Source organism: Anser cygnoides, chromosome 2 (genome assembly GCF_040182565.1).
Source record: "Anser cygnoides isolate HZ-2024a breed goose chromosome 2, Taihu_goose_T2T_genome, whole genome shotgun sequence".
Classification (NCBI taxonomy): domain Eukaryota; kingdom Metazoa; phylum Chordata; class Aves; order Anseriformes; family Anatidae; genus Anser; species Anser cygnoides.
Window position 1 is genome coordinate 38,290,584 of NC_089874.1, and position 27,653 is coordinate 38,318,236.

General features: G+C 36.7%; 1 protein-coding gene across 6 annotated transcripts in view; it reads right to left on the reverse strand.

Annotated features, from left to right (window-relative positions):
- The window catches only part of TBC1D5 (TBC1 domain family member 5), a 321,851-nt gene that overhangs the window by 101,581 nt on the left and 192,617 nt on the right, over window positions 1–27,653 (reverse strand). For all 6 annotated transcript variants that reach the window (XM_066991876.1, XM_066991877.1, XM_066991874.1 and 3 more), the window contains one exon: window positions 20,347–20,519. In XM_066991876.1, the coding sequence (XP_066847977.1) occupies window positions 20,347–20,519 (173 nt within the window). The remainder of the gene's footprint in view (window positions 1–20,346; window positions 20,520–27,653) is intronic.

Below are 27,653 nucleotides of genomic sequence, written 5' to 3' on the forward strand. Positions count from 1 at the left end.
CTGCCCACAATTTTCTGGGATTACTTTTCTATAGTCATGATTCTTTTTGTTCAACTCTTGTCTGAACCTGGTTTGTTATCTTTGTAAAACTGAGTATAAAGAGCTACCACAACAAAATGACCATTACATCTCATGCTGTATCTAGCTTTGAAACCCTCTGTATGGGTTTCCCAGATCAGTTTTCTAGACTTCCAAGTATTATTGCCTTCCTGTATGCAATACAGCTCCACTGGGAAGCAATGGAACTGGCCACACACCTATCTGTGCATATACTCTAACCTGCCCAAAACATCTCAGGCTTTCTTCAAGCCTAGTTCCGTGAAGGCAATCCCTTCTCCACTCACAGCAATACTCCCTTCACTCTCTCCTCATGTATCTACCCAACAGCAGCCATCTTGTTCCTCTACCCTTGCCTCTCAGTAAGAGAGTAGTCTCCTCCACAGCTTCTGCCCTTTGTAAAGTTCTCTCCCTCTCTGAAAACAAATAACTCAGCTCTATCTACGTGTCATGTTCTGGTCTACCTTCTTTCCTGTGTCTTTTGTTTAAATACTCCCTGTCTGGAAGTTTTACCAACAGCCTGGGAAGACAGTTGGCCAGGAAGACATCACACAATTGAACTAAGTCACAGTCTCATAGTCGAACTTCTGTTGAAACGATGAGTGAGGAGGAGATGGCCTAAAATATTTTGTATGCAAAACAGAACCACCCTGCTCCTCACAACAAATGGCTCTGTAGACAGCCCGAGGAAGTCCCGAGGCCCTTCAGACATCGCACCACTTCCCCTGCCCACCGCTGACAAGGCCTGGCAGAGGCAGAGCATCTGAATGGGGAGCCTCTGTCAGCCCAACTATGTTGGCTCCGTCTTCACTGAAATCAGCTGTGACATTTGAACAGCAACTGCCACTGTGGTGATTTTTTATAACGAGGTATCTCTACAACCAATAAGGCCAGAAAGGGAACAGCAGAAAGGAAGTATTTCTGAAGCGAAATATTTTGTCCTTCCTAAAATGAACAACGTTTGGGGTTGCAGACTGCTGATCCCTGGCGTTTCGCAGGTTCCACTCTCAGGTTCTTTTTGGCTTTATGAGTTAATCACCTCAGGAGAAGTCATTTTAACTCACATGCCTTCAGGAGTAATTATACATTTAAATGATTAAACAAATCAGGAAGAAAACGTATCTACTGCAGAACGAAAGCAGTTAACATTGAAATCCTTTTTTATATTAGTATCACAAGTCGTTTGTAAATAACATGCTCATTTTAGATATGTAAGGAGTTCTGCCATGCCCCGCAAAATAAATTATATTTTATTGGTGCCCGGGTGTTTCATAACTTCTATTTATTTGCTGCAAGAGTGGAGAATTAAGATAGAGTAGTTTATTTCACCAAAAGACTGACAAATGGCTCATTAGACACTTATGGAGCTGAAGCTAATTGTACGATTTTTTGTTGTATTAATCGTCACTGCCTGCTTAACTGGCTAACATTGGTCATCAATACAGAGCTTTTTCCCTTCAGTCTCCAAAAGAGAGGAATTTTAAAATAAACTGAACAGTATTTATTTCCTAATATAAACAAAAATACTATTTGGATTGGAGGAGCATGAGGGAGGAGTAACACAGGATTAATGTGCTGGCTGTTCCCCACTGGGGCCACCAATAACAATCAATCCCAAACAGCAGTCACCTCACATCATCTAACAGCTTGAATCACAGATATTCAAGGATTCGCTCCCCCCCTTTTTTTTCTTGTTCAGATTAAATATCATTTACATTGCATACTTTTTTTTTTTTTATTTCGTCAGAGACATAAGGTCAGAATTGATTGAATATGTACTACCTGCATATAATGATTTCCAGTTTTTTACAATCATGTGCTAATGCTGCACAGTAATGGCCTATGGATGAAGAGACAGATGTACTACCAGTCATTCGCTACACATTTGCATTAACAAATCATCATTTAATTGAAGCCCATCCAACAAGTTTATGCTACTTAAATAAAGTTCCTTTCAATAAAAGATGCCACAATGACACATGGTTGTTAACTGCAAGGTAAATAAAAAGTAGTATTTATTTTCTTGTCACTGGTTTAGATAAGTATTAAAACATACACTTATTAATTTGTATTTTGCTCAGAAATAAACCACCTGACATCTAACATAGCAATCCAAGCTAGTACTACTATGAGATGAGATAATTCACTTTTAGAAATAATCGTTTTGTAACACCACAATTTCATGCTTTACAGATTTTTATTTCCCCCCAAAATATATAATAGAACATAGCTTATACAAAGGCTATACATGAGTTGTGTGTTAATACTTTTAGGCAAGCTCTAATAATACAAACCTCAAACCCTGCTGTTATCAACATGGGCTACAATTTTTTTTATGTCTCATTGTTGACTACAAACATTGGCACCACACTTAGAAATCTAGTTGCCTCCCTCTACAATTTAGATATTACTGCTTTCTTTTTAATACTGTCTAGGGAACAATTCAGGTAGGTTGTGATGCCCCTACATGTTTCAGATATAGAAAAGCACTATCTATTCATTTCTTCTTTCAGATCGTGTTGCAAAATATTAAAATCTGAGAAGAAAGCATGTCATAAAATGAGGAACCTATAAAACCAATTTTCTCTTCTTCTAGAGATGGTTTAACAGTACTTTCAGAATACTCATTTCGTGGTACATTTTTGCATCTGCAAAGCAGAATAAAGATATTTTGGTACTGTCTGTTAAACTGACACACAATACTTCGAAGCTAACATGCAAGGACAAGGAGATTTATTTTTAATTGTGTTTTTGGCTTAAATCTACATTTTCTAGAAACTGGAGTCTTTTAGGATGAAAGCACTATATAAATGAAAGATGGTATTAGTAATAACAGTTGACATCATTTACGATGCTGGTATTGGCTTACATCTGAACATACCATTACAATTTTTATTTACCTAAATACAAAAATAATCATATTTTTTTTCCTTCTTCCTGACTATACACTGAAAATTAAATATTTACACCATTCCCTTCCCCGCCCCCCCCCCCCCCCCCCCCCCAAAAAAAAATCTTAAGAAAACTAGAAAATACATTTGGAGAGTGGGATAAGGCAGTGCTTTTCTAACAAGAGAAAACAGACTTTAAAGGTGAACAGATATTTTTTTCTTCCCTGCAGAACCATGTGGGGATCAAAGGAGACAGGAAAGTCTCCATGTTGACCTTTTGGTATTGTTACTGATGAGTGAAAATAAAAAAAAAAAAATCACAATACCAAAATTCAAACCACAATGTGGAATTCAGAAATATGTCTTGAACACATTGCAGCACTCAACAAGAGATAAAAAGTAAGATTTATTTTCTTAGACAACAATCAGTGTATAAAAGCTACAAAATGCAAAATGTAATACAATACACAAAATAAACAGACATACAAAAGCCCCACTGTGATTTGCCTGCATGTTCTCCAAGCTTTTTTTTAATATGCTAACTCAGAACAGTAATTACAGATCTTGCAAGTTGACTTCTGTTTTCCAGAACTGTGAGTTGTACGTAAAACATGCCTTTTCATCGAAACAATTACCATTAATCAAAACAGTGAAAGCTAATACCACTCAAGTCCAACCTACTGCTGTGCCCAGCAATATATCAAACTGTCTGTTGTCAAACACACCGAACAAACTTAAACAGACTGTTTTCACTATAAATAAGAGAAAACATGCTTGCTAAGTATTTTTAGTCAAATTGCAACCTCAGTAATCCATTCTGTCACTGGATTTTAATTTGAAGTAGTCAGTCACAGTCTCGGACAGATCCATATTTGAGTACAGAGAGGTACCACTGAGACTGACAAATGAGATACCTACAAATGATTAGTATAACCTCTAATTTGTTTAAGGATTTATATCCATGTACTCAAGTTCATTCCTTTTCTCTATCTACTTTCAGCTATGAGATTTTGAAATTAAAGGAAAAGAAGAAAAATTAAAACTGTTTAGTACTTTTCAATTTACTGTTCTAGGAATGCTTACACCTCTAACAAGTTTAATAACACTGCATTTTCTTCCACTTTTGTAACTGTTTGAACTATTACTAGCATTTTCTTCTCTTCATCACAATGAAGCTGCTACATTAAAATTTGTTTATACCTTAACAAAAGCCTATCTCCAGCAAGTCAAATTGATACTAAACACATATTTCATCCACTGTGCCACATTATAAATAGTCAACAAAAATAGATATACTTACACTTCTTATTGCACCTCCCCTGCCCTACCTAAGAGTCATAACTATTTGCTTAATAAAGAAATATGGCATTTGGTATCTGACAGAAAAACCTGTTTACCAGTGAAGTCAGTCTTTTTTGCAATCGGTAATCAATGCAGGAACTGAAGTTTTATACAAAAGAAGAGATACAGAAGGACAGGAATATCGGAGTTTAACAAACAGATCAGGCCTTTATTACCAGCAAGCACCATTATGGATTTGTGAGCTTTGTAAGCCAAGCTCCCCCAAGTGTAATTAAATTTTTATTTATAATGTGTTTGTGACTGTTAACTTCGTGTTGCCTCTGCTTGCCCCCCCCCAGCCCAATGCGAAATAGTATTCTGCATTTACTGCTGCAGAGAGCGGCACTTTATTCAGTTGCTGAATTCATCTCTAGCCTTATAGGAGATGAGAAGTACAAATAAACATATTGTGTATTATTTATATACAAACACCCGTGTATTTAAGCACAGATATATATACCTATACACTCCTGCATACAGATGCTCTAAACCAAAACTGAGGACAAAAGAAGTACATGTCAGTTAAAATTGAACACATGTGAGCAAGCATCACTTTTTTCTACCAACAGCACACTATTTATCACATATTTATATTGCAGAGACAGGAAAGCTTCAGTAAGACGGGGTGATGCAGCACTGCAGAGCACATTTTATGCTTCAAGCAATGTTTGAGATTAGTGTAAACGTATCAGGAAAAGGTTCTAAACTCCAACAAAGCCAGCATCTACTCTTTATTTTTTTGTTCATTTACAAAGAGGACTTCATGAAAAAGCCCTCTGACTCCAAGAATGTAATTTTCATTTTTTTGCATTAACTCTATTCACTTCTTTATTCAGGTATTACACTCTGGTACCAGTACTTATATAAAAAAAAAAAAAAGCTTAATATAAGTAACCACAGGAGGATCTCTTCTCCCCTTGAAAAACTGCAAATAAAGATGTCAGCTATTGAGTATATTTGTGGCGTCTCCAGCAGCTGCTGTTAAATACCAGCTGGTCTAGCTGATTAAAATTACCTCCGAGTTGGTATTATAAAGATGCCTGGGCAGCGTTGCTGTATTAATGGATTATTGAGTGAGCGATGAAAACCTTGGCCAGCTGATGCGTTTTATTACAGATAGGCTTTATGATGTGTAATCACTGTAATTTTTATAACTGGAGGAAACAGGGGAAAAAAAGAAGAACCTTCTTCCCCCCCCTTACACACACCAAAATCAGATTTTTTTTTTTTTTAAGCAGTCTGTTACTTAGGAGTTAGCTAAACAAATCTTTTTTTTTTTTTTTTTTTTTTTTCTCATAGTATATGAGTATGTAAGACTTCATCCACACCTACACAAAGAATGAGGTAGTCTATGTTTAAGGCTAGTATTTACCTATTTAACATACACACATCTATGTTTCGGTTTGCACATTGGGCACTTATTTCACCCTTTGACTACCATGCAAGTACTGCAACTGGCCACATGACATAAACCCTCCTGCATTATTTAGTGACCGAACTACACTGAAAACACAACTTATATTTCCAGATTCAGCAATTCCAGCAGTGAGGCTTTCTGGGCTCTCCTCTTTATCTCATCTCTTCCCCATTCTCCTCCCTTCCTTGCCCCAAACCTTCACTCATTGTGTGTCTAACAGTCTCTAAACATTTTTTTTGCTCTTACTAACTATGCATTTACCACGCTGTCTTGATTTCCAATGACAGCTCGATTTGCTCCCAAACTTACTGTGCTTATTATGAAAATCATGTAACTGTTACCAGCTTTTGAGATGTAAGAAAAAATAATCAAATGAATGGGCACTTGGAAGATTCAGGCATATCCATGACAAATTTATTGCAGATGACTTCTCTTGTGAAGTGATTCAGCAACCAAGCCAAAGTTACCTTTGCCTGGAAGCCATTTACAGAAAGCACCTCAGACATACACCTTGGACATACTACAAAAGGAAACTAATGATATCTGAGACTAAAACCAAAGTAAAATGTATCTTAATTTTTCTTCATCTGTAACCTTAATTTTAACCTCTTAAATCTCTCCTAAGGAAATGTGGCACTGCTCTTCTTTTTCCAGGCTTGATAATTAACTCCCCTACAAGGTTTAGAAAGAAATTCTCTACAATGTTCATAAACACAAACAAGTTAAAAAATCTTACAGGATCCTGTAAAATATTACTGGGTATAATTCCAGTTCCTAAAATACACAGAGATTATTGTTTGGGAGTTGTTACCACTTCATAAACATTTATCTGCAACCTCTATGGAGATTTTTTTTACTTGGGTTGGTGGAGTTTACGCAAAATATTGCTGACAGATAATTTAAAATATTTTCTAGAAGAAAGGGCTGCTCTAAACCTAGCATTTAATAAATTAAAAAACAATTTAGATCAAAGATAACATCAAAAAATAGATCAGATAATTCAATCTACAAGATTGCAAAGGCAAGGATTTTACAATGGACAAACTTTGTGTTTCTAAATACAGTACCCCAAAATCCAAACATGGAATCATAGAATGACAGAATCATTTAGGTTTGGAAAAGACCTCTAAGATCATCAAGTCCAACCGTTAACCTAGCATTGCCAAGTCTACCACTAAACCCTGTCCCTAAGCATACTGCATAAGGGACCTGACCATGTAATATAAATCTCTGATCAATCACCTGGCAGTTCTGAAACACTTCTGTACTACTGTAAGCAGCAGCCGATGTGATGCTAGTTATCTGTAAAAAGCAGAAAAGCGTATTTCCTCAGCAGATGTGCTGGGGATAAACAGGGACCTCTTCACTCCTAACTTCACCATTTTCTTTCTGCAGAACTTTTGAGCCTGGGTAAGTGAAATGGGCACAACCACAGAGACAGGTCAGGAAAGGATGTGTAAGGTGAAACTATACCAAGCAGTAAAGCTGTACAGATGTCTCCCTGCAGTATGTAGTGGTAATTGTAACAGTCATAAATATCTAAACTTACAGGCATGCCAAGTACAGACGGCAGAAGCCACAGTTGGTTGCTCACAGACACCTATTAGGTATGCCATCATTCTACGTGTGAAATCCACATGAATCTTGCAATCAATAAGCTCTTTTGTGAGGGAGATGCATTTTCTTATTTGTTCCAAAAAGTCTGTATGTTTTGGGGAAGTGTTTTAGAAAAAAAAAAAAATCTGGTTTGGTAAAAAGCTCATAAATCCCGTTTTTTCCCCTCCTGTATGTTGTTTAAGCTGGAGTCACATGTGGACCAGCAGATACTAGCAGGCATTTTTACTGACAAGTCTATAGTTATCGTGTCATAAAACAGCCAAAGCTTTCTCTAAGTAGATATTCCATCCATATATGGGATAAATACGATGATGAGCAAACCAGGTGACTTTTATCCCTACTGCCTATCCCTATTGCTATATCCCTATTGAGTCAAGCAAGGGACTGCATTTTGCAGTGAAAAAAAATCCATTTTTAAACAACTGTGTAAGGGCTCTGTGTCCCAACTTCCTACTTTTTCTGTGCTACATACAGTAGTTTAAAAACATCTGCCTTTCAGTGACCATTTCCTGATTGAAACAAGTTGGTAGACTGGAAGGGCTGCCATTTGTTTTGTACCCCCCGGTGGACGTGGCCCAGTCTGTGTGCCGTGCGGTATTTCCTAGGCACCTGCTGGCAGGCCGGGTCGCCGCCGTGGTATTCCAAACCACTGCTGGCACGGCTTCAGGTGGGGCCTACGGAGGCACCGTGGCCTACGTTCAAATCCCCCTCCCCTTAAAAACTTGCCAGAAAAAGGAGAGACGACTTGTGTGGGAAGGTCTCAATCCCCATAAAACTCCCAGGTGTAGCAGGATTGGGAAGTCTCATCGGATTTACAAGGAATGGGTTGCGTTGGTTGTAATTGTGGGGTTATGAATGTGGCCGCTGAAAATCACTCCACTGCTTTTGTTGCAAGAGAAGCTTGTGTAAGAGATATTTGAAAAGCGGAGGTGCTTTTCAAAACCAATTTCTTATCAATTTTCTGAAAAACAAATGTTAATACGTTCAGCACCCTGGACTACCTTTACATCAGATTCAACTTTCTCCATTACACTTCTCCTTTGCTTACTGCCATCTGCTAGAGAAATCCAGTGCTGGGATTTCAGGCCTGAGAATGTGTTGTCGTTTGGGGTTAAAAAAAAAAGAAAGAAGCAAACAGACTTCCTTTTGTTAAAATATATCTGAATTATACTAATGAACTGAACTTTGTCATTGGTTATTTTTTTAAAAACCTTACACCTTGGCCAAGGATGACATTTACAAGAGCTTTCATAGCATTTTCCTATTTTCACTGGTAGCTGGTTTTCATTTTTCTGAACTGTTTAACTCAGGCAGCATATCTTTCGTGCATTCACCGAATTTCCATCATACCCTTCTATCTGAGCAACCACACTAGGAATAAGTAACAAACCTATTCAGAACTCTGGACAGGTGTGAATTTTTGTGCCTATTTCTCTGCTGAGGAAAATTTAACATACAGCCCAGAGAAGTCTCTCTCTTGGATCTAGCTGCGAGTGAGCCAAGCAGTACTGAAGAACAGTGTTACTACCTATTTGGAAAAACATCTCATTGAAGCTGAAGACTTGTTTATAGTTGAGATATAGTGCAAACATGAAATATTTCAAGTTTCCCCCAGAAGGACTTCTTTTATGAAGATTTAAATCTATGTCATGCATGGGAATTTACACAAAGATAGCCAACTGGAAGCACTGAAGAAGTAAATTATTTCATCCAAGAAGGAAAAATTAAAGGAACACAATTCTCTAAATGCCAAAATTATTACAATATGCTAAACAAATATCTTTGCATTTGTATTAAATACATATACATTGATATGCTCTGAATTAATGGTCAATTTAACATGCACGCTAAATTTTACGCAAAACAAGATTCTTAATTCACTTGGGTTAATAAACATAAAATTCTGATAATTACAGATACAATAATGTCATATGAGCACTTTAAACATATGCTGTGGGAATTAAATCCTGGCTATTCCTGCCCACTGAGGACCAGTTTTTAATCTTCGATGCATGATATGTAGTAATGGATTTTACGAGTTGACTTTTTTAAATTTGATGATCAGGTTAATGAAATTTATAATGATATTTTTCACACCAAGTTCAAAATAGTAGTTAACTCCTTGGCAGAGGAATTCAGATTGGACATGTAATGGATGTACCAGCAACCGCTGGTGTGAAAGGATTAATCATCATTTTAGACTTTTATTAAATTAGATAAAATGGGATAGGCAAGAATCAGAATATATAACAATTAATCACTGGACTTTATTGAGTCTTTTAAAAATCTTATTTGCTCCTGAGTTGATAACTAATCTAGGCCATTCTGTATCAGTTTGACAAACTCTCCAGTTAATGATTGTGACTAGAACATTAATAACATCATCATTGTACAACAAAGCATTCATTCTCTATGCAAATAGTTTTTTTTGGAGGATTTTTGGAAGCTAAAGCAAACACCCCCATCTTGGTTACTCCAAAACCTTACACTTCAACTCCTTTCCTATTTAAATCTTTCCCCTTTATATATTACTTTTTTTTTTTTTTTTTTTAATTTAGGTATTGGATACAGTAATCCAGCTCATCAAAGTTTTTGGTATATCCAACTAGCAATTTAATGTAAATTGTTACAGCTATACACACTGGAATTGCTAGCAAATAAAAATTACTAAACTTTTGAAGTTTATTTATTGATCACTGAGAACCACCCCAGTTAAATTACCATAAACCTCAACATCGCAACAACTACTAATCCAGCTAATAGGAATTAAGGGACATGGAAGATACATAATAAGCAACTGGGGGATATGGAATTTATCCCATGAGTGTAGTAAAGAGCTCATAATTTAAGAGTGCCAAAACCCAAGTGCATCATGAAGGCCTTTCCTCACAAGTGACATTAATTGCATATCCCACAGATGCTTATTACATATTCTATTTATACCTCCAAGAAGAAAAATATTAATTTAAAGTTTAAAGGTTTAGTATTGCTTAAACACAATGTAACACAGCTGTCTCATGATGTCACAGGGAATATCAAAGACTGCAGCACAGAGTCATAATGTAAAAAGTAGTTTAGACAAAAGATAAATCAGAAGATGTATTTCAGTTGGAAAGTCCCAGAGCTCAGATGTACAGTATAGCAGGATGTATTACTAAGTACTTTGGATATGTGATTACACTATAAAAAAAAGTTTTTCTGATTACAGTTATTGAAATAAGAAAATGGAAAAATAAATGTTTCAATTCTTTTACATATTTTTTCAATATATGTAACATTTCACACCACTAATATCATATATGGAATTGCTAAGATCACAGATGTTTTTATCTTTTCTACTGTTCAGTCTATACAAATATAAATGCGACATCATTAACGTTTCTAGGTATAAAGTAAATATATTGCAATGTTGCAAACTGGAAATTATTTCTTTTCTTCTATTGCCTGATTACTCTTGTGATTTCACTCACAGATAAGTAACACAATGGGTAAAAGTGTTTGATTCAAGTTGTCCTATATACTTCCACTTCACTGTATGTGCGTTATAATGAAATTGACACCTGATATTGCATGTCATACCCACATGTAATTGGTTAGGGGAGATGGAATAAACCAGAAGGCCTAAGCTTGAAATCTAACAGCTCACACAGCGTTTACTGATGTAAGTTGTAAACAGCTAAGGACTGCGGTTATATGTTATCTGAAATTTTGATTTGAGCTGCTACATGTGGTTATGTGTACAGATTTATCCAAGGTATCAAAATATTTTTGCAAACTTCTCAACTTTTGCTAATTAAAAACTGGTAGCATTATTGTTAGGAGTAACAGTAAGCAGAAGCAGGGTGGGATTTCACTGTATCATATAATATATTATATGACATTGTATTCTATTCTATTCTATTATGAACTTAAAGACCAGCAAATATTAAAATAAATCTCTTCTATTCCTTTCTTTCATACCAAGAACAACAATTATCTTGCTCGTGTGGCATTCAAAGATCACAGTATTGGACGCTTCAGATTTCAAGAATAAGAATGTTTATACAAAGCTAATGAGAGAAAGCATGCTAACATGGTCCCAATTTCATAAAAGGTGATGAGAAGTAAAGAAAAAACAGATAAATAAAAATTATAGATGCCAATGTAAGGCCTATGAAAAGCAATGGTCTCTTGTGCACTTCCCAAGCTGATGCTGGTAATGTCCTGGTATTATACTGGGTGATGCTGTTTGCTTCTCTGAAATCTGGGAAGAATTAGCCTACTGTTGTCAATACATGTCAATACATTCAATACTGAATAACAAGGCCTAGGTGTGTCCACTGCCTTCTTTCCTTATAAACAGCGTTCTCTGGAAATTTGAGGAAGTTATCATCATCAGTCAATATAAAGCTGCAAACAGCATGTTAAGAGTATTTTCAGAGAAAGAAAATAGAAAAGCAACACCACTGACTTTTAGTAAAAATTCATGTGTGAGTCATTCATTGATTTCAAAATGTGTTTGAAATCAGCTCCTACTCTTGCCAGTTTTTGTTATTTTTCACCAAGACATTCTATTTTGCAGTGTTGTGCACAGATTTTCTCTTCCTGCCATAAATTGTGGAGCCTTCAAGCTAAGTTATATAACTTAACCCTTTAGGGCCTCATGCTATCACAGTCAGTATGTGGTGTGATGAAATATTCCAATTATTTTTATAGTGTTAGTTTGCCAACATAACACTATTTTTAGAAACGTTTATCAAACATTATTTTTCACTCTCTACCTAAACATTGTAAATTCATCTAACATGCAAAAGTTACACAAAATTATGCAACCTAATTAACAGCACTGCTCCAGAAAAACCTATTCCTGTGATCTGTGTTAATGGATTTTATTCTTTGGATATGGCTGGCCTGCTTTAATATTTCATAGGATACTTTTAAAAATTCTTGCTCAAAAACACATTGGAGCCAGAAAAGATGCTCAAGGCATGCAGTTATTTGGAGAAATTATTTTATTTATTTTTTATTGCTGAAGCTTCCTCAACTAATGTATTGTTGGAAAGAGGTTCACAAGGTCATGGAGAACTATTATCGAGCTTGCCCTTTTTAGAAGTTAGGACAGCCTGTGGTGTTATTTTCAGAGCAGGACCGTTTTATACTGCATACACTTCCAACACTGACATATATTTATCCAACTCTAGAACTCCCAGTAAAACAACTATGCTAGAGAAGACTCAAAAGGTTGTCTGTAGAATCCCCTCCCTCCATTTTTTTAAATCAAATTCCTCACCTCAGTCTGTAATATTTAGTCAGACTGGAAAGACAGAGAAAAAGAGAAAGAGAGAGAGAGAAAGAGAGAGCACTGTCCATAGAGATAGAAATCACTGTCCAAGAACCATTCTCAGTATCTCAAGTAGGACCAAGAGGCAGACTGAGTTGTCTAGCTGGCAAACTATTATTTTTGTGGGGACAAAAAGCAGAAAGGACAAGGTCTTAATGCTGACCTTGTACAGGTTTTTTTTTTTTTTCCTTCCCCCCTCCCCCGGAGGTTATCTGCACTCCAGTGGGCAACCAGAGTCTTATAGAGAAAATGCAGACTAGCTATTATCCAGAAAATTACTATTTCATTAATTTTTGACAACATTTTAATTGGGCTTTCAGAATATAGTCTTCTTCTAAAACTAAGGACTCAGATGAAAATGACCCAGAAGATCTTGATTACTAACATGTCCTCCTAGCCCAAGGGAGACAGCCTGAAGACCATGCTATCCCTGAAGTTGACATCCCGCTTCCTGAGGGATGTCAACTATTGTTTTTTTTTGCAAATGCAATTCCCTGTCATTCCCCTCCCCAGTCTTCCATGAAAATCCAAAATGGCTTAGTTTGTTCTGACATGGAAGAACAACAAAATATTAAAAATGTTGACTTTTTTAAGGAAATCTAACTCCTGTGCTTCCAACAGGTCTTGGTTGTGCATTTAAGTATTTCATGCTCAGTTGTTTAAAGATCTGGATTAAAACTCCTCTTATCTGCACCAACCGGTTGATCCCAGCTGTTCTTAAAGAACACAGTATAATTTTTAGTTTTACAATTTAGTCACCATATTGTGTTTAGGATGTCTTGCCATTACTCTTGCTGAAGCTTTCCTCTGTATTCTAGTAGAAGCTCTTCTTTGTGCAGCTATTTTTTATGTGTGCTGGGACAAGCATAAGAACCAAAAGATTTTCAGAGTGACCTGTCTGTATTAGTCTTTAGTTTATCAAGACTCTTGGGCATTAGCCTTTATTTTAAGGACTGATGACAGGATGATCTTCCCCTCTGGTACAGTGCACATGGTTCTATTCATTACTTTATTACCGGCTCTAATAGTATGTCTTCTCAAAAAAAAAAAAAAAAGGGTGTACTAGTAACATATGTATGCATGCCTATACTGACTTGAATCAGACCGCGTAAGAATAAGCAGTGAGGCTGAAGCACTGGTTGACCAAACCATGAATTATCCACAGATGGGATTCTATGGGAAATGCGTTGGTTGCTAGCAAATGCTTAAGTTCAAACTGCTGTATTTTCCCTACTAACATTAGATTAACTTGGACGTGTTAGCACAATATAATTTTTTTTTAGGCATATGCTGAGGTAATTGTTTCCTGCAACAGATACTTAACCTATGTTCTGCTACTTTTTCTGTACCCATTTGTAACAGCAGTTTTCTAAACTAAGATTTGTGTCCTTGAAAGAAACAAAATGATGCACTAAATTAAACTCCACTGGTTAGCTGAAGAGCTGGTGTGATTAAGTATAAGGAAAGCAAAGAGAAGTCCATACACGATATATGGCACCTTAAATTCCTTGCTAGAGTAGAACTTCTCTGTTCATTGTTCAGCTTTTGTAGCTATTAACTAAAAAAAAAAAGAGAGACTTTCAAACACCTGTATTTATTCCTACTGAATTCACAGGTTTCAGAATATATTTATTGTATTCAAAGCCACTGGTATCTAAGCCTACTTATATTTAATGAAACCAGATTTTTTTTAAGGGTGTGTGACAAAAGTAAAAATGGAAGCTTTCTTGTTTGTTTCCTTCCCAGATAAATATAATTCCCCATGCTTCATATGGGAAGCACATCACCTGCATCAAGGAAAAACATAACGACAAATCTGCATTCCATTCTCACAGCCATCCAGTACTACTCATTATCTTCTCAGCACATAATTACGTGGCAGGAGAGTAAAACTCAGATGAACACTTTTGACACCTCAGCCAATCCCTCATTCTGTTTATAGTGGGCTTTCACATTATCTGTATGTTCAAATCTTAAGTCTAAAGTAAGTCTAAAATACTGTTTGTGAGAGTAGAGAAAAAGGATGTAATCGAAAAGTTCATCATACTGCAATTTTCAATATAATATGCAATAAGAATGGAAAAGGCAAGTGGCAAATAATAATAATAAAAATTCAATCAGCAAACCAGAAAGCTTTCTGGAGGAACTCTACAATAAGCAACAGCTAGCTATCATGTAAGAAAACAAAAGGTGGGTACCTCATTTTAAAATAGAAGAAAAGTAGCATTTGCTTGCTTCCTCAAAGTGAGATATCTACCCTGATGCTTCAAGAATTGTCCACATTTACTTGCATAGAACAATCCCTTTGATTCAGTAAAAACCATTGCAATGCAACAGATACATCAACAATAGTTGAGGCAACTCCTCTCTCCATCAAAATATATTCTAGCTTTCTAAATTAGATTCAGAATTGTTTTCTGCTGTCACTTTGCTTTCAACTTCCAGTTTTCTTCTTATAGTACTTATTTCACTATACAAGACAAAATTGATAAAGTCTTCAGACGTCTGACTCAGTTCCCAAAAACTTTATCCAAAACGCCAGTAGCCTGTACCTCCTTTTCATTTGTGGGAGTAACAGAGGATTGTAACCTTTCTTAGAAAGCCCTGTGTATCTGGCATTAAATCCTTACAAGTATTCTAATGATAGACAGGCTAGGACTTAGATAGCATTAAATTCTTTTTTGTATGTAATGCTTTGTTTAAGTCAAACAGAAAATAAATTCATGACGACTTACTATTTGCTTAGTCTTAGCCATTGATAGATACTAAAATATTTATTTATTTTAATAGCAAAGCCAGATTTTGGTGGTTCCCCTACTATATGCACAATAGACCAAAGTTGCTTGCACTGTAATTGTTGTCCAATTAAGTGATGTCCTTGGATTAAAAATTAGAGAGGAACTGTAATTAGTTTGGACCATACTGTCTATTGTTTCTTTTTTTTTTTTTTGTGTGTGTGTGTGTGTGTGGTGCGTGCAAGTCCAAAATAAACCTGGGCATCTGGGATGATCTGCAGAGCTTTTATTTTATTTTATTTTATTTTATTTTATTTTATTTTATTTTAGCAAGACTGATAATCCAACTGATCTACTTTTTCTGGTAATCATGAAGATTTCTCCTTATTCTGATGATTGGTGAGAGGTTTTTTTTCTGGATACAATGTATATGATTTATGTTCCTTTACTGCATTGGTAAAATCCTTTAAATTCTCCCTCCAGAGACCAATATAGTTACAGAAAAGAATACTGCCTGGTGCCATAATGGCATGGGAGAGAAACTAAAACAGGTGGGCGCCCCACAGCAGTGCTCATAGCAAAGCAACTAAGAATAGTAATAGTGGAGCAGCACATCTGCTGTTGACTTTGCTGTAACATAACCTTTCTAATGCTAGCTTCAAATGCACCTTGTGATTTGGTTTGTATCCTTCTCTTCATTTTTTCCCCCCTTTTCTTCCTGAGGTATAATTGTGGTACCAGCCTAAAGGGCTGAATCTGAATCCCCAAGCGCAGCACCCAGTATGTCTATCTGACTGATCATCAGAAAGCAGAGTGGCAGTGGGAGACAAAGTCACTGGCTTTGAATGTTCTAAGAAGGCCTTTTTTGTACAGAGATTAAGCTATTATGAAATATTTACGCTCACTTCTGCAAGTGCTTTATTGTCTGTTGGATATGTACTTAGAAAGAATTTGCTTAACCAATATAATATCAGCATATAATCTGACATCAGCCTTATGATGCAGAAGCTAGTGAGTTTATGCCACCAGTTAATTTTTGTTCTTAAATAAAGCTTTTTATACTTATGCCTTGTCATTAGCATTGTGTGCATTGTTTCTTTACAACCACATCATATTTACATGATCCGGCTGTCCTTATTGCATGCAGTTCTATGAGAATTTCATTTGATGTAATATGAATATAATCCACTTGGAAACCCTCAGTACATAAAATAAAGTAGTTATAACGGTATTACGAGAGACCCTCCCAATTGATTAAACTTTTAAGTGAAATCTAACATAAATCCTCTACTAAAAATTACTGTAAGTGGAAGAAAATGTCCTAAAATAGAGATATCTGAAGACTTTCTTCAACCCTTGTCCTGTTCCAAGCTGGGAACGCAACCTGCTTAATTTGTCACTGCAACCAGCGGCCACTGCCGAAACTGCAGAATGGTTTTGCAATAATTATTTTGTACTTTGACATGAATTAGATATAAGGGTCAAAGAAATTAACACTAGAATACCATTTAATCTAGCACATTAATCTTTTTTAACTCATCTGATTTTATAATTAAACTGAATATTCAATCTGTCAACCCTTCAGAGTATCTAATCTTTTTGTGCAATTTTAGCATTTTTTGTTTTTATTTAGGGAGAAGTTTATTATCAGGAAGCATGTCACTGAGCTGTTAATGTAATCAATTCAATTTCACTTTCAAACCATTCTTGTACTTTACTTTACAAAGTAGAAAATTAGATATGATTAGATAATTATTATAGTTTGGTTAGACTGCGTGCAATTTGCAGTGCTACCAGGAACGTTAAACAATGTTATTCTGCAAAACATTATTTTAGGGTCTAAAAACAAACTAGAGACATGGCAAATAAAGAAGCCTAAAGAATGGTACGACGGTATTGCTGGTTCCATTTTGGCCGATACTAATAGCAGCTGAAAAATTATCACTGGGATATGCAGTGGCTGACTGCAAGTGAATGAATCTGGGGTCTCACAAAATTTCCAGTTGTAAAAATTCTTGCGTTAAGGCTACTGCACGTAACAAGAATTTGCATCCCCAGAGAACAAAAGTATGGCATAGCCAGGACTCTAGTATACCTTAGTAGACCTAACGGGTTCTCTTTTTGCTCAGCAAGGAAATGAGATAAGCCAGGTAACATGGAGCCTGCTGCACGCTAGAAGATAAAGTAATCCACTCCCTGAGCTATAACTTCACAAAACAGAAAGTACCAGAGAAAATAAGTTTTCTTTTAAATCACAGATGACACCACAGGTTCCAGAGGAATAACATCTCATAACACCACAATGAGTATACTTTTCCACAAAAATGTTGTAACACTTTTGCACCACTCGACAGCAATGACATTTAATGAGTCATACCACAAGTATGGAAATGCCTGTTAAAGTTGCTCTTGTAAGCCTGTAAACATAATTTCGTGAAAATTTTGTGACCATTTCTGAACATGGAATTGTACAGCAGACTAGGGTACCTGATGTCCCAGTCTATTGTTTGAAAAAAAAAAAAAGACTACTTGTAAACATTAAAGGTTGAAATCAACAGTATGAAAATACAAAGAGTAAACAAGAATTGTTTCTATCTTTCCACAAAAAGTTATAAACAGATGCAAAGTATAAAATACTACATTTTTAAGTAAGTAGACTGCATAAATTGCTCAGGCTAGGGAAGACTACCACTACATAGAAGTCTTTTGTGTTAGTACTTTTCTCCAGCAGCTCCATTTTATCTTTCGAGGGAAGTTCCTAGTCTTCCTTCTACCATGTGTGTATTTTTTGAGTGATACGAATCACTCAAATGATTCACATACAAATTTTTACTGTTGCCAAATTCAACAAACTTCAGGAAAACAATATATTTCAACAAAAACTTACATAAATTCTGCATTTGGGTTATACTGAGCAATTATTAATAATCTATTATGTTTAAGAAATGCTGTTTCTAGTTCAAGAAATGTTAAATACAGGAAAAGATCCAGCACCTGAGTCTGTCAAGCTGGTTCACTAATGGAAGTTGTTATTCTGAAGAATTCAGACATCATTAAAGGTGAGAATAATACAACAGTCATGTTCCTTTCTCCTTCTTTTTCTTCTGTTCTTTATATTAAATCAGAAGTCAGAGAAGGATATGACCTCACTTGCAGCCTACTTTCCTCTTTTGCCAATGCAGACTTGTTCTTTATAATAATATCCACTTCTGAGAGTCTGTCTTTAAAATATTCTGATGGTTTTTCCTTTTTTAATTTTGATATATCACTTCACAGTCTAACAGCTCCCTGTTAGTAAGGTTTTCTTGATAGTCAGCCTGAAGATCTCTCTCATAATTCATTCCTTTAACTGTAAATTTCTTTATTCAGATTCAATTCTATTTATGCCACACCAGACTGCACTGTTCCTCTGCTATTATAATGTCATGTTTTGAGCTAAAGTCTAATTTTTTTTCTTTCAATTATTTCTCTTACTGAAAGGCAAAATCTTAAAGTGAAGTGAATACCTACAATACAAATTACTTTTGCCCTAGAATATGTTTGCAAATCTCTGAGGTTTACTTTATTTTCTGTATGTTTTCGTAGGTCTTCAGAAAAAAGAAGCACTGTCTTTTTGTTTTCCTTGGTATTTACACCACCTACCTATTCATTGCCACTCCTGAAATTGATTAGCAATGCCTGCCTTCTCTTCTAGGCTACTGAAGGTATTAAGAAAACTCACAACTCTACATTATGCAAAAAATACTGTAACAAGACAATTTGTCCTCTTCATACTTTAATACCTTGAGTTTCCTTAGTTTATTCTTCCTCTGCCTGTAGACCATTCCTATCAAAACTATTGAAGTTTTCAAGAATTATGTTTATCTTCCTATGCTCCTTTTAAGCTCAGGACTACTACTTAGTCTCAGTTTGACTGTTTTCTTGAGGGCGGTACTATGTCTCAGCATTTTTCCAGTTTACAGTAACATCAAATTAGACTTTACTTGCAAGTATTGCAGTTATGGCCTGACATTTACACAGTCTCATTTTCCCTTCCTTTTCACATTTTCAATTGAGTTGTTAAATATAATTCACAATTACATATGGCAATTCAAACCTACAAATGAAACTTTTTTTTTGATTTAAAGCAAAGTCAATGTTAATTTTAAATCATTGCAAAAAGTTAGAAAAAGTACAAGTCTCATTTTTCTGTCACTGCAACTGTAAATACAGCTTGCTCCTTAAGGAATGATCAAAATGAATCAACTGTCTAGAATTCCAGACTATGAAGGCAAAATTATTTTTCAAAATCACAGGCAATTCACAATTCCTCATGATTCTTACAATTTGCATGCTCTATACTGACCCAAATTGAGTACAGCAGCCATAAATAGTTTGCATACAATGCTGTGAAAACATTTGTGGACAAAGACACCTCCAAAGTCACACCTGACCTAAAAAGCCCCCAGAAACTGGGGACACACAATACAAAGCTACCTGAATGGATGTGAGTCACTTTAACAGAACAAGGACTACCTGAGCTGACTCCACATACAGAAACTTTATTACCACCATGCCATAACTTTCAACGTGCCCTACCATGCCTGCATTGCCAGTATCCAAACCTCCATTACTGGAATAGAGAAAAGTTCACTGATACTGAATTGGTGACAAAATTAAGCAAACAAACCATTCAACGATTAAACTTTCCCTCTCCCCCTTCAGTATGTACTTCATCACTGCACTAGGAATCTTTGTCAAGCTCTCTAATATATAGCTCAATGTCTTTTATCTGCATTAGGAATGTCTCTGTCACAAATACAACCGTGTGGTTTCATTTACTGTAATGCTGTCAGTAAAGTCTAACAGCAAAAAAGTACTTATATTTCCTGCCATTCCTCTAATCTTAAATTTCAGGACTAAAATGTCCTCAAACAATGAAATAAATCTAGAAGGAAATAAATTAAACAATGCACTGTAAACACTTACAGTCCATAAATCTGTGGAGCAATTTCCAGTCGATTCAGATGCATGTACAGCTCAATATCATGTTTCTTCAGCAGCTGATCCTGAATTTGGTTTACTTTAGTTACAATAGCAATAGACGGGCCTAAGTCCTGTGGCCTTGCAAATGGCATAGGTGTAATCATCACATCTTTCTCCTGCATACACAAAAAAGAGGAAAAAAACCATCATCCTTTATTATTTAATTATGTGAAAGAAATTTCTTTTCTTACTATCACTGGCTTTCAAATAAACACAAAAACACCAATAGACTGTTTTTTTCCAGCGGAAGAGTAATGTCAAGTTTCTCCTTCTGGGGCACCTGTTGTGGGATTCCCCTTCCTGGGTGTTCCACAGTTTACTCCCTCCTTCTCCAAGTCCAATTTATGTACCTGCTTTACTTTTCACACTTTGACAAAGTGTTGACAGCTTTATTTTATTTTTATTTAGTACTTGTCAGTCCAGAGAAATGCGTATGAATGGTAACACTGGAGAGAATATATGCCCTTAGAGGACAATAAATTGCATACCAAATAGCAAATAACTATTTTTTGAACAACACTTTCTCAACAGGCTTCTCTTGCTCAGAAAATCAAGTGGCTCAAAATCTTCACAACTTTAATAAAGCATCAGAAAACCTTTAAAACCAAAGAAGAGTGTGATGAACCTCAGGACTAGGATGCAGCTGGCTGGACTGAAAGGTTGTGCTAACTATGTCATGATCTGTAACATGACACACACAGGTGAAAACAGAGGAAGAAAACTACTATATTAGCATACTTGAATGTGATATGACTTTAAATTTGTTCTTTTTGCAGAAGAGTGAATTGTTATTAAAAAGAAGTAGAATGCTAGAAAGAAATGCAGCAAATAATTAACTCTACTAAACAGGAAATTTGTAAAAATGAGGGTGAGGAATAAAAAAGAACAAATCAGACCTAACAAGAGAAAGACAGGGGAAAGGCAAATGGAGAATTAACCTGTCCAGAACAATGCTGAAGTTACAGAAGAGGAAAAATTGAAACAGTTTGAAGAGAGATTTTTGCAAAGACTTTCTTTCAATTTGTCACCTTGACCCTCAGATCTGAAAGCTTCACTTTAAAAAAACAGTTATTTTTCTATATTGTTGCTCAGTATATTCACTGAGAAGCATTATTAAAGTCAAAGGGTTAATACTTTCAGATGACTTCAATACTTCTAAAATTGTTGAAAGACATTCACTTGGGTAAATTCAGTGAAGAGTGTATTATTTCCAACACTCAATAACAAAGAAAGTATTTTTTGTTGTACAAACTATTCCCAAGGTCGTTTCCTGTAGTTATAGACCCTCTTTAGTCCCATTCTCTATCATCACTTTAAGAGGAAGAGATGTAACCATATTTAACAATTATTTCTAACACTGTTTAATATTAAAAAGGGCAGTGAACATTTAATAATTTCTACCCAAATTCAATAAAAATAGTTTTTTGTTAATCTCTTCTGTTTGAAAGATTTTTTCTTAATTATTCCATTTCTGCACTGCAAAAAATACTGTACGGTGCTGAGCAGTGATTTCAGGTAAAATGTTTTTATTTAAGGATCTGATAAATTATATCTTGAAATCTGTGTAATTGTTGCTTTGCTATGGCAACTTCAGCAAAGGGACTGATCTGTCTATTACAGTACAGTGGTTTTGCCATGCTGCTTTGGTAGCAAAAGATATTCAATTCAGATGCCCTAGCAAATCACTTGACCAAAATTCCCTCACAGACTGTCAAATAAAGCTCACTGAAATGGCACTGTTTCATTCAAAAAAAACTCTTCTGTTCTGCCAAACAGAAATTTAAAATAAAACACCTAGCATCTTAGGGGTTATGATGAAATACTGCCTATTACTTAAATACTGAAATTCTTTATAGTTGCAGTTGAGAAAGGATATTTCTCCTCCTTTTTTTATAATTTACTTTTTAATTAAGTAAACAGTTGTTTTTCAGTTGTTAATTATAAGCAGAGAAGAATATACAGACTGAACAGTTCTATGATGGAAAGCATGATAATAGCTATGTAGAACATGTGAATCATGGGTTGTATGTAAAGAAGGCATCTTTGAATAAGCATTTAAAGAAATATTGAAAGAATGACCTTCATGAAAGAGCCACTTCATATTCAAATAAAACAGATTCATCAAATTTAGCATATAAGGCAAAAAACATGCAGAGAAAGTAAATGCAAGTCTACTGTGATGTTAATTAAATCAAATGCATCTGTGAGTCTGAAAAGAGGATTTCTAGTCCCTTTTCTAAGAAGAGAGAAAAGTAAGAGTGTTGACTCTGATGCAAGATCATCAGAAACTAGTGGTACTAGCCACTAAGAGGAAGGGCTCACCAGAGCAAATGAAGATAAACCATCTCTTGCTTAGGGATAGTTAACAAGCTGCAGAAACCTTGAATTTCCTGCCATGTCAACAAATAAAGTAGGTGTCCTAAACCTCCCCTTTCACACCCAAAATGTAAAGAATAAATGCTCCAAATAATTTGAAGTAAAAACACTTAGATTTTCTGTCAGATTTGAAAGAGGAAAGAAAAGAAGGTGCTTTTTTTTTGTTTTGTTTTGTTTTGTTTTCCGAGCAGCGCTATAGGCTGGGAGATGAGTGGTTAGAAAGCTGCCTGGCAGAGAAGGACCTGGGAATATTGGTTGATAGTCGGCTGAATATGAGCCAGCAGTGTGCTCAGGTGGCCAAGAAGGCCAACAGCATCCTGGCTTGCATAAGAAGCAGTGTGGCCAGCAGGTCTAGGGAGGTGATTGTGCCCCTGTACTCAGCTCTGGTGAGGCCGCACCTCGAGTACTGTGTTCAGTTTTGGGCCCCTCGCTACAAGAAGGACATGGACGTGCTCGAGAGAGTCCAGAGAATGGCGATGAAGCTGGTGAGGGGTCTGGAGAACAAGTCTTATGAGGAGTGGCTGAGGGAGCTGGGCTTGTTCAGCCTGGAGAAGAGGAGGCTCAGGGGCGACCTCATCGCTCTCTACAGTTACCTGAAAGGAGGCTGTAAAGAGGTGGGGGTTGGTCTATTCTCCCACGTGCATGGTGACAGGACGAGGGGGAATGGGCTAAAGTTGCGCCGGGGAGGTTTAGGTTGGATATTAGGAAGAACTTCTTTACCAAAAGGGTTGTTAGGCATTGGAATGGGCTGCCCAGGGAGGTGGTGGAGTCACCATCCCTGGAGGTCTTTAAGAGACGTTTAGATGTTGAGCTTAGTGATATGGTTTAGTGGAGGACTTGTTAGTGTTAGGTCAGAGGTTGGACTCGGTGATCTTGGAGGTCTCTTCCAACATAGATGATTCTGTGATTCTATATCCAGAGCGTACTACTTAGATAATTACTAATCCCAGTGCATTTGAATATGTCTCCTTGTTTTTGAATTAGAGAGCTGGGGTCTAGTCTGAGTTTGCTTGGCTTTTCTTCATATAGAGAGCAAACAGTTAACAGTGAAGGGACAAAAACATACTGCCCTCCTTTTACGAAGCACTTCTGCAACTGTTCTTCACTTGAACTTGCAACTAATTTACCTGTCCTGCTCCTTTCACCCTCTGACAGGACAACAATGGTCAGGCAGCATGGCATAGTATCTATGTTTGAATCTGAAGGGCCAGCAATGCTCTCCTTTCTAATGAAGAAGCGCTGGATTCTGCCTCCTCTGAACACAGCCAGAAGTGATCTGAACTGATAACTGAAATACCTTCAGTTATTTGGAGGCTGAAGTGATCTGAACACTCATGTAAGCAGAGGAGAAAGGCAGATAATAGTTTGTGTTAGCAGCAAGCTGGGGAGCTGAGGGTAGACACTGTGGTGAGGCTGATGGGCAGCAGGCACAAGGTTCTGTGAAACCTTCTGCAGTAAATACCAATTACTTAATTGCATGATGATGATCCAGGCCAAGTGCAAGATCCTGTATATGGGCCAGGGCAATCCCACACACAAATACAGGCTGGGCAGAGAATGGATGGAGAGCAGCCCTGAGGAGAAGGTCTTGGAGGTTCTGGTGGATGAAAAGATTGACATGAGCTGGCAAGGTGTGCTTGCAGCCCAGGAAGCCAACCACATCCTGGGCTGCGTTAAAAGAAGCATGGCCAGCAGGGCAAGGGAGGTGATTGTCCCCCTCTGCTCTACTCTTATGAGACCCCACTTGGGGCACTGTTTTCAGCTCTGGGGTCCCCAGCACAAGAAGGATATGGACCTGTTGGGAGTGGGTCCAGAGGAGAGCCACAAAGATGATCACAGGACTGGAGTACCTCTCCTATGGAGACAGGCTGAGGGACTTGGGGTTGTTCAGCCTGGAGAAGAGAAGGCTCCAGGAAGACCCTATAGTGGCCTGCCAGTATCTACATGGGGCCTATAGGAAAGCTGGGGAGTCACATGTAGGGATAGGACAAGAGGTAATGGCTTTAAACTAAAAAAAAAAAAAAAAGCAGGATTTACGTTAGTTATAAGGAGGAAATTCTTTACTATGAGGGTGGTGAGGCACTGGACAGGTTGCCCAGAGAAGCTGTGGATGCCCCATTCCAGGAGATGTTCAAGGCCAGGCTGGATGGAGCTCTGAGCAACCTTGGTGGGAGGTGTCCCTGCCCATGCCAGGAGGTTGGAACTAGGTGACCTTTAAGGTCCATTCCAATCCTTCCAATAACACACCTGTAAGAAATTAGCCAGCATGGGAGGTGCGTAAAGGTCCACAGCCAATTTGAGAGCCCATGGGAAGTAGGTAAGGACAGAAAAATTTCCTTATTTCACATTTAAATGCCCTCTATGTTCATCATTTGAAGTAATCCATTAGAAACAAGTTACTGAATTCTTTTCTGCATCTCTATTGTATGGCTATTTCTTATTATTGTTTCATACCCATTTCAATGTTTTCTTGGTCACATGCCAGAATGTGGAGAAAAAAGAAAGGAATCCACTAAGTATGTCTGATCTCCTACAAGAAAAGCACTCAAGTTATGATAACATTGCCTTAATGTTAAATGCCAGTCTACAGTAACCTTTTGCATAAACATACCCATTTATCTTTGAAACTAATCATAAAAACCTGTTACTGTATGAATTCACAGTCTGTGCATGTTCCATCAGTTGGCACACATCTGCAATGTGTACATTATTCAGGTTTATTCTAGTTGAGTGTAACTTCAGCTTGACCATGCATAAGTCTGATGACCCAAGAGACCTGTATTTTTAAAATTTTCTTGATTATAGGCATAAGACCTTATATAGAAATCTCAACATTAGAATCTTTCAACCTATTTGAGCTTGTAAAATGACGAGACTCGGTAGTCACCCAGATTAGTCCTTATACCATTAATTGTCTGTGGGTTTATCGTCATCTTTACAAAATTAAAAGACAGAGTCTTACACACTGGTTTAAGTGTCAAAAGATTCTGATTATCAAAACCAACACATGCCTCATGATTTGGTGCACACCATGAAGAAGTTTGGTGAATGACTAGAGAACATATGATATGTCTGCTGTCTCTTCTCAAGCAATTTGGTTGAGAAAATGACGATACATTTAGACAGTTGAAATTGCTCCAAAAAATGTCATCGAACTGGTATGAAAGGAACAGCCCAAACAGAAAGATGGTCAAATGAACTAATACAACTAAGCTGTCAAAATGTTTAACTAGAAATGATTCACAGTGCCTCTGCCTAAAGCACAGAAGCTAAGTGGACAGCATGATACTGTGCCCATGCCTATCCTCACTACATATTGACTTGCCACATGGGACGAAACACCTGTTTTCTTTTTGTGAGCTTCTTAGTCTTGGCAAACATTTCATGAGTGTATGGGCTCAGCCATCCACTGTCACCATGAAATATAAATGATCAACCCTGAAGGGATGTGGTTTGCAGTAAGAAAAAGATGTACAGCTCAGAGATTTGCTATACTATCTAAAGGAGAGCACCAGATTCACCTGTAAGAACAATTTAAATATGGATACCAGTGGAACAGAGCTGAAATTTTAGATCAAGTATTAGGAACAAAATCACCAAATCCTGCCACACAACATTACTGAACACAACATGAATTGGAATGGCTGGTATTTGATACTAATACAACTTACATATTCATGCATTTAGGAAACAAATGCTACAGCAGTAAAGAGAGGCTAGGACATAGCACAAGTATAAATGTGGACAGATTTCTCTCATTAACCACTAGGGAATGCCGTAGCTGGAGCAGCTCCTCTAATGGCAATTGGGAGTAATGGAACCAACTGTTAGAGGCTATAAAATGTAACATGTATCTCAGAGCACATGCTTTCATTGCTTCATTTGTGAAGACTCAGACTTTATTATGTAGCCAACCCTCAAAGTCATGATTGTAAAAGGCACACGCACAAGAAAGGATTATTAAAGATTATACATGTTTGCAAAGAACAAGAACAAACAACCAGATATTAATCCATGTACTGTGCATAGTTAAATTTTTATGCCATGAAAGGACTAGAAAGGGTAATGGGGTAATGTAAACTTTCACCTTCTACCCAAGCACTGTAAATCTGTAAGTCGACCTATTTATTTCCTGGAATAAAAATCAGCCTCAGACTTCACCACCTCTGTCACAGAAATTGGAACAAATATGCTTGAATACACTGAATTCTGAAAAGTTACACTCAAGAGAAACATCTTGCAGCTTTGTTGTTAGAATAAAAGTGACTATGTAATAAGTTCATAAAATTTGTATCTCTTACACTTTATCTGTAGTTACTGAAAACTATGTAAAACTCAAATCTAAATAGTAATTTATAACTGTAGATAGCTCTGGCCAAGATACCAACACTCCATGTCTATAAAATATATACACAGATACATTTAAACATTTAAATAAAATAGAAACTTTTATGTGAGACTTGGATGAACAACATGTTTTTCAACAGAGAGGTAAAATCACCTCTAAAACTAGCACTCCCTAATTACAGTTTGCAAGTATAGGTTTTGGTGCACACATGTGGGCATCCAAAAATGACCAAATTCTTATTAATTTATTTTTGACTCTACTTGCCCTATGGTCTGTGAAAAATGCTGAAATAAATCAGGTTGGAACTTAGTCTGGAGACCAACTCTTTTAGTATATAATACACTGAAAGTCTTGGACACCTGTAATATGGCTGTTTTGCTAGACCCTTCTACATACATCCCATCACAAAAATTGTTTTTCAGAATTAAAGAAGAAAAGCATAAAAAGAGAAAGAGACAGGAAGAAAGTAGAAATAAAGAAAATCTTGAACATTAGACTGAGGCAAAACAGACAGAGGGAACTGTTA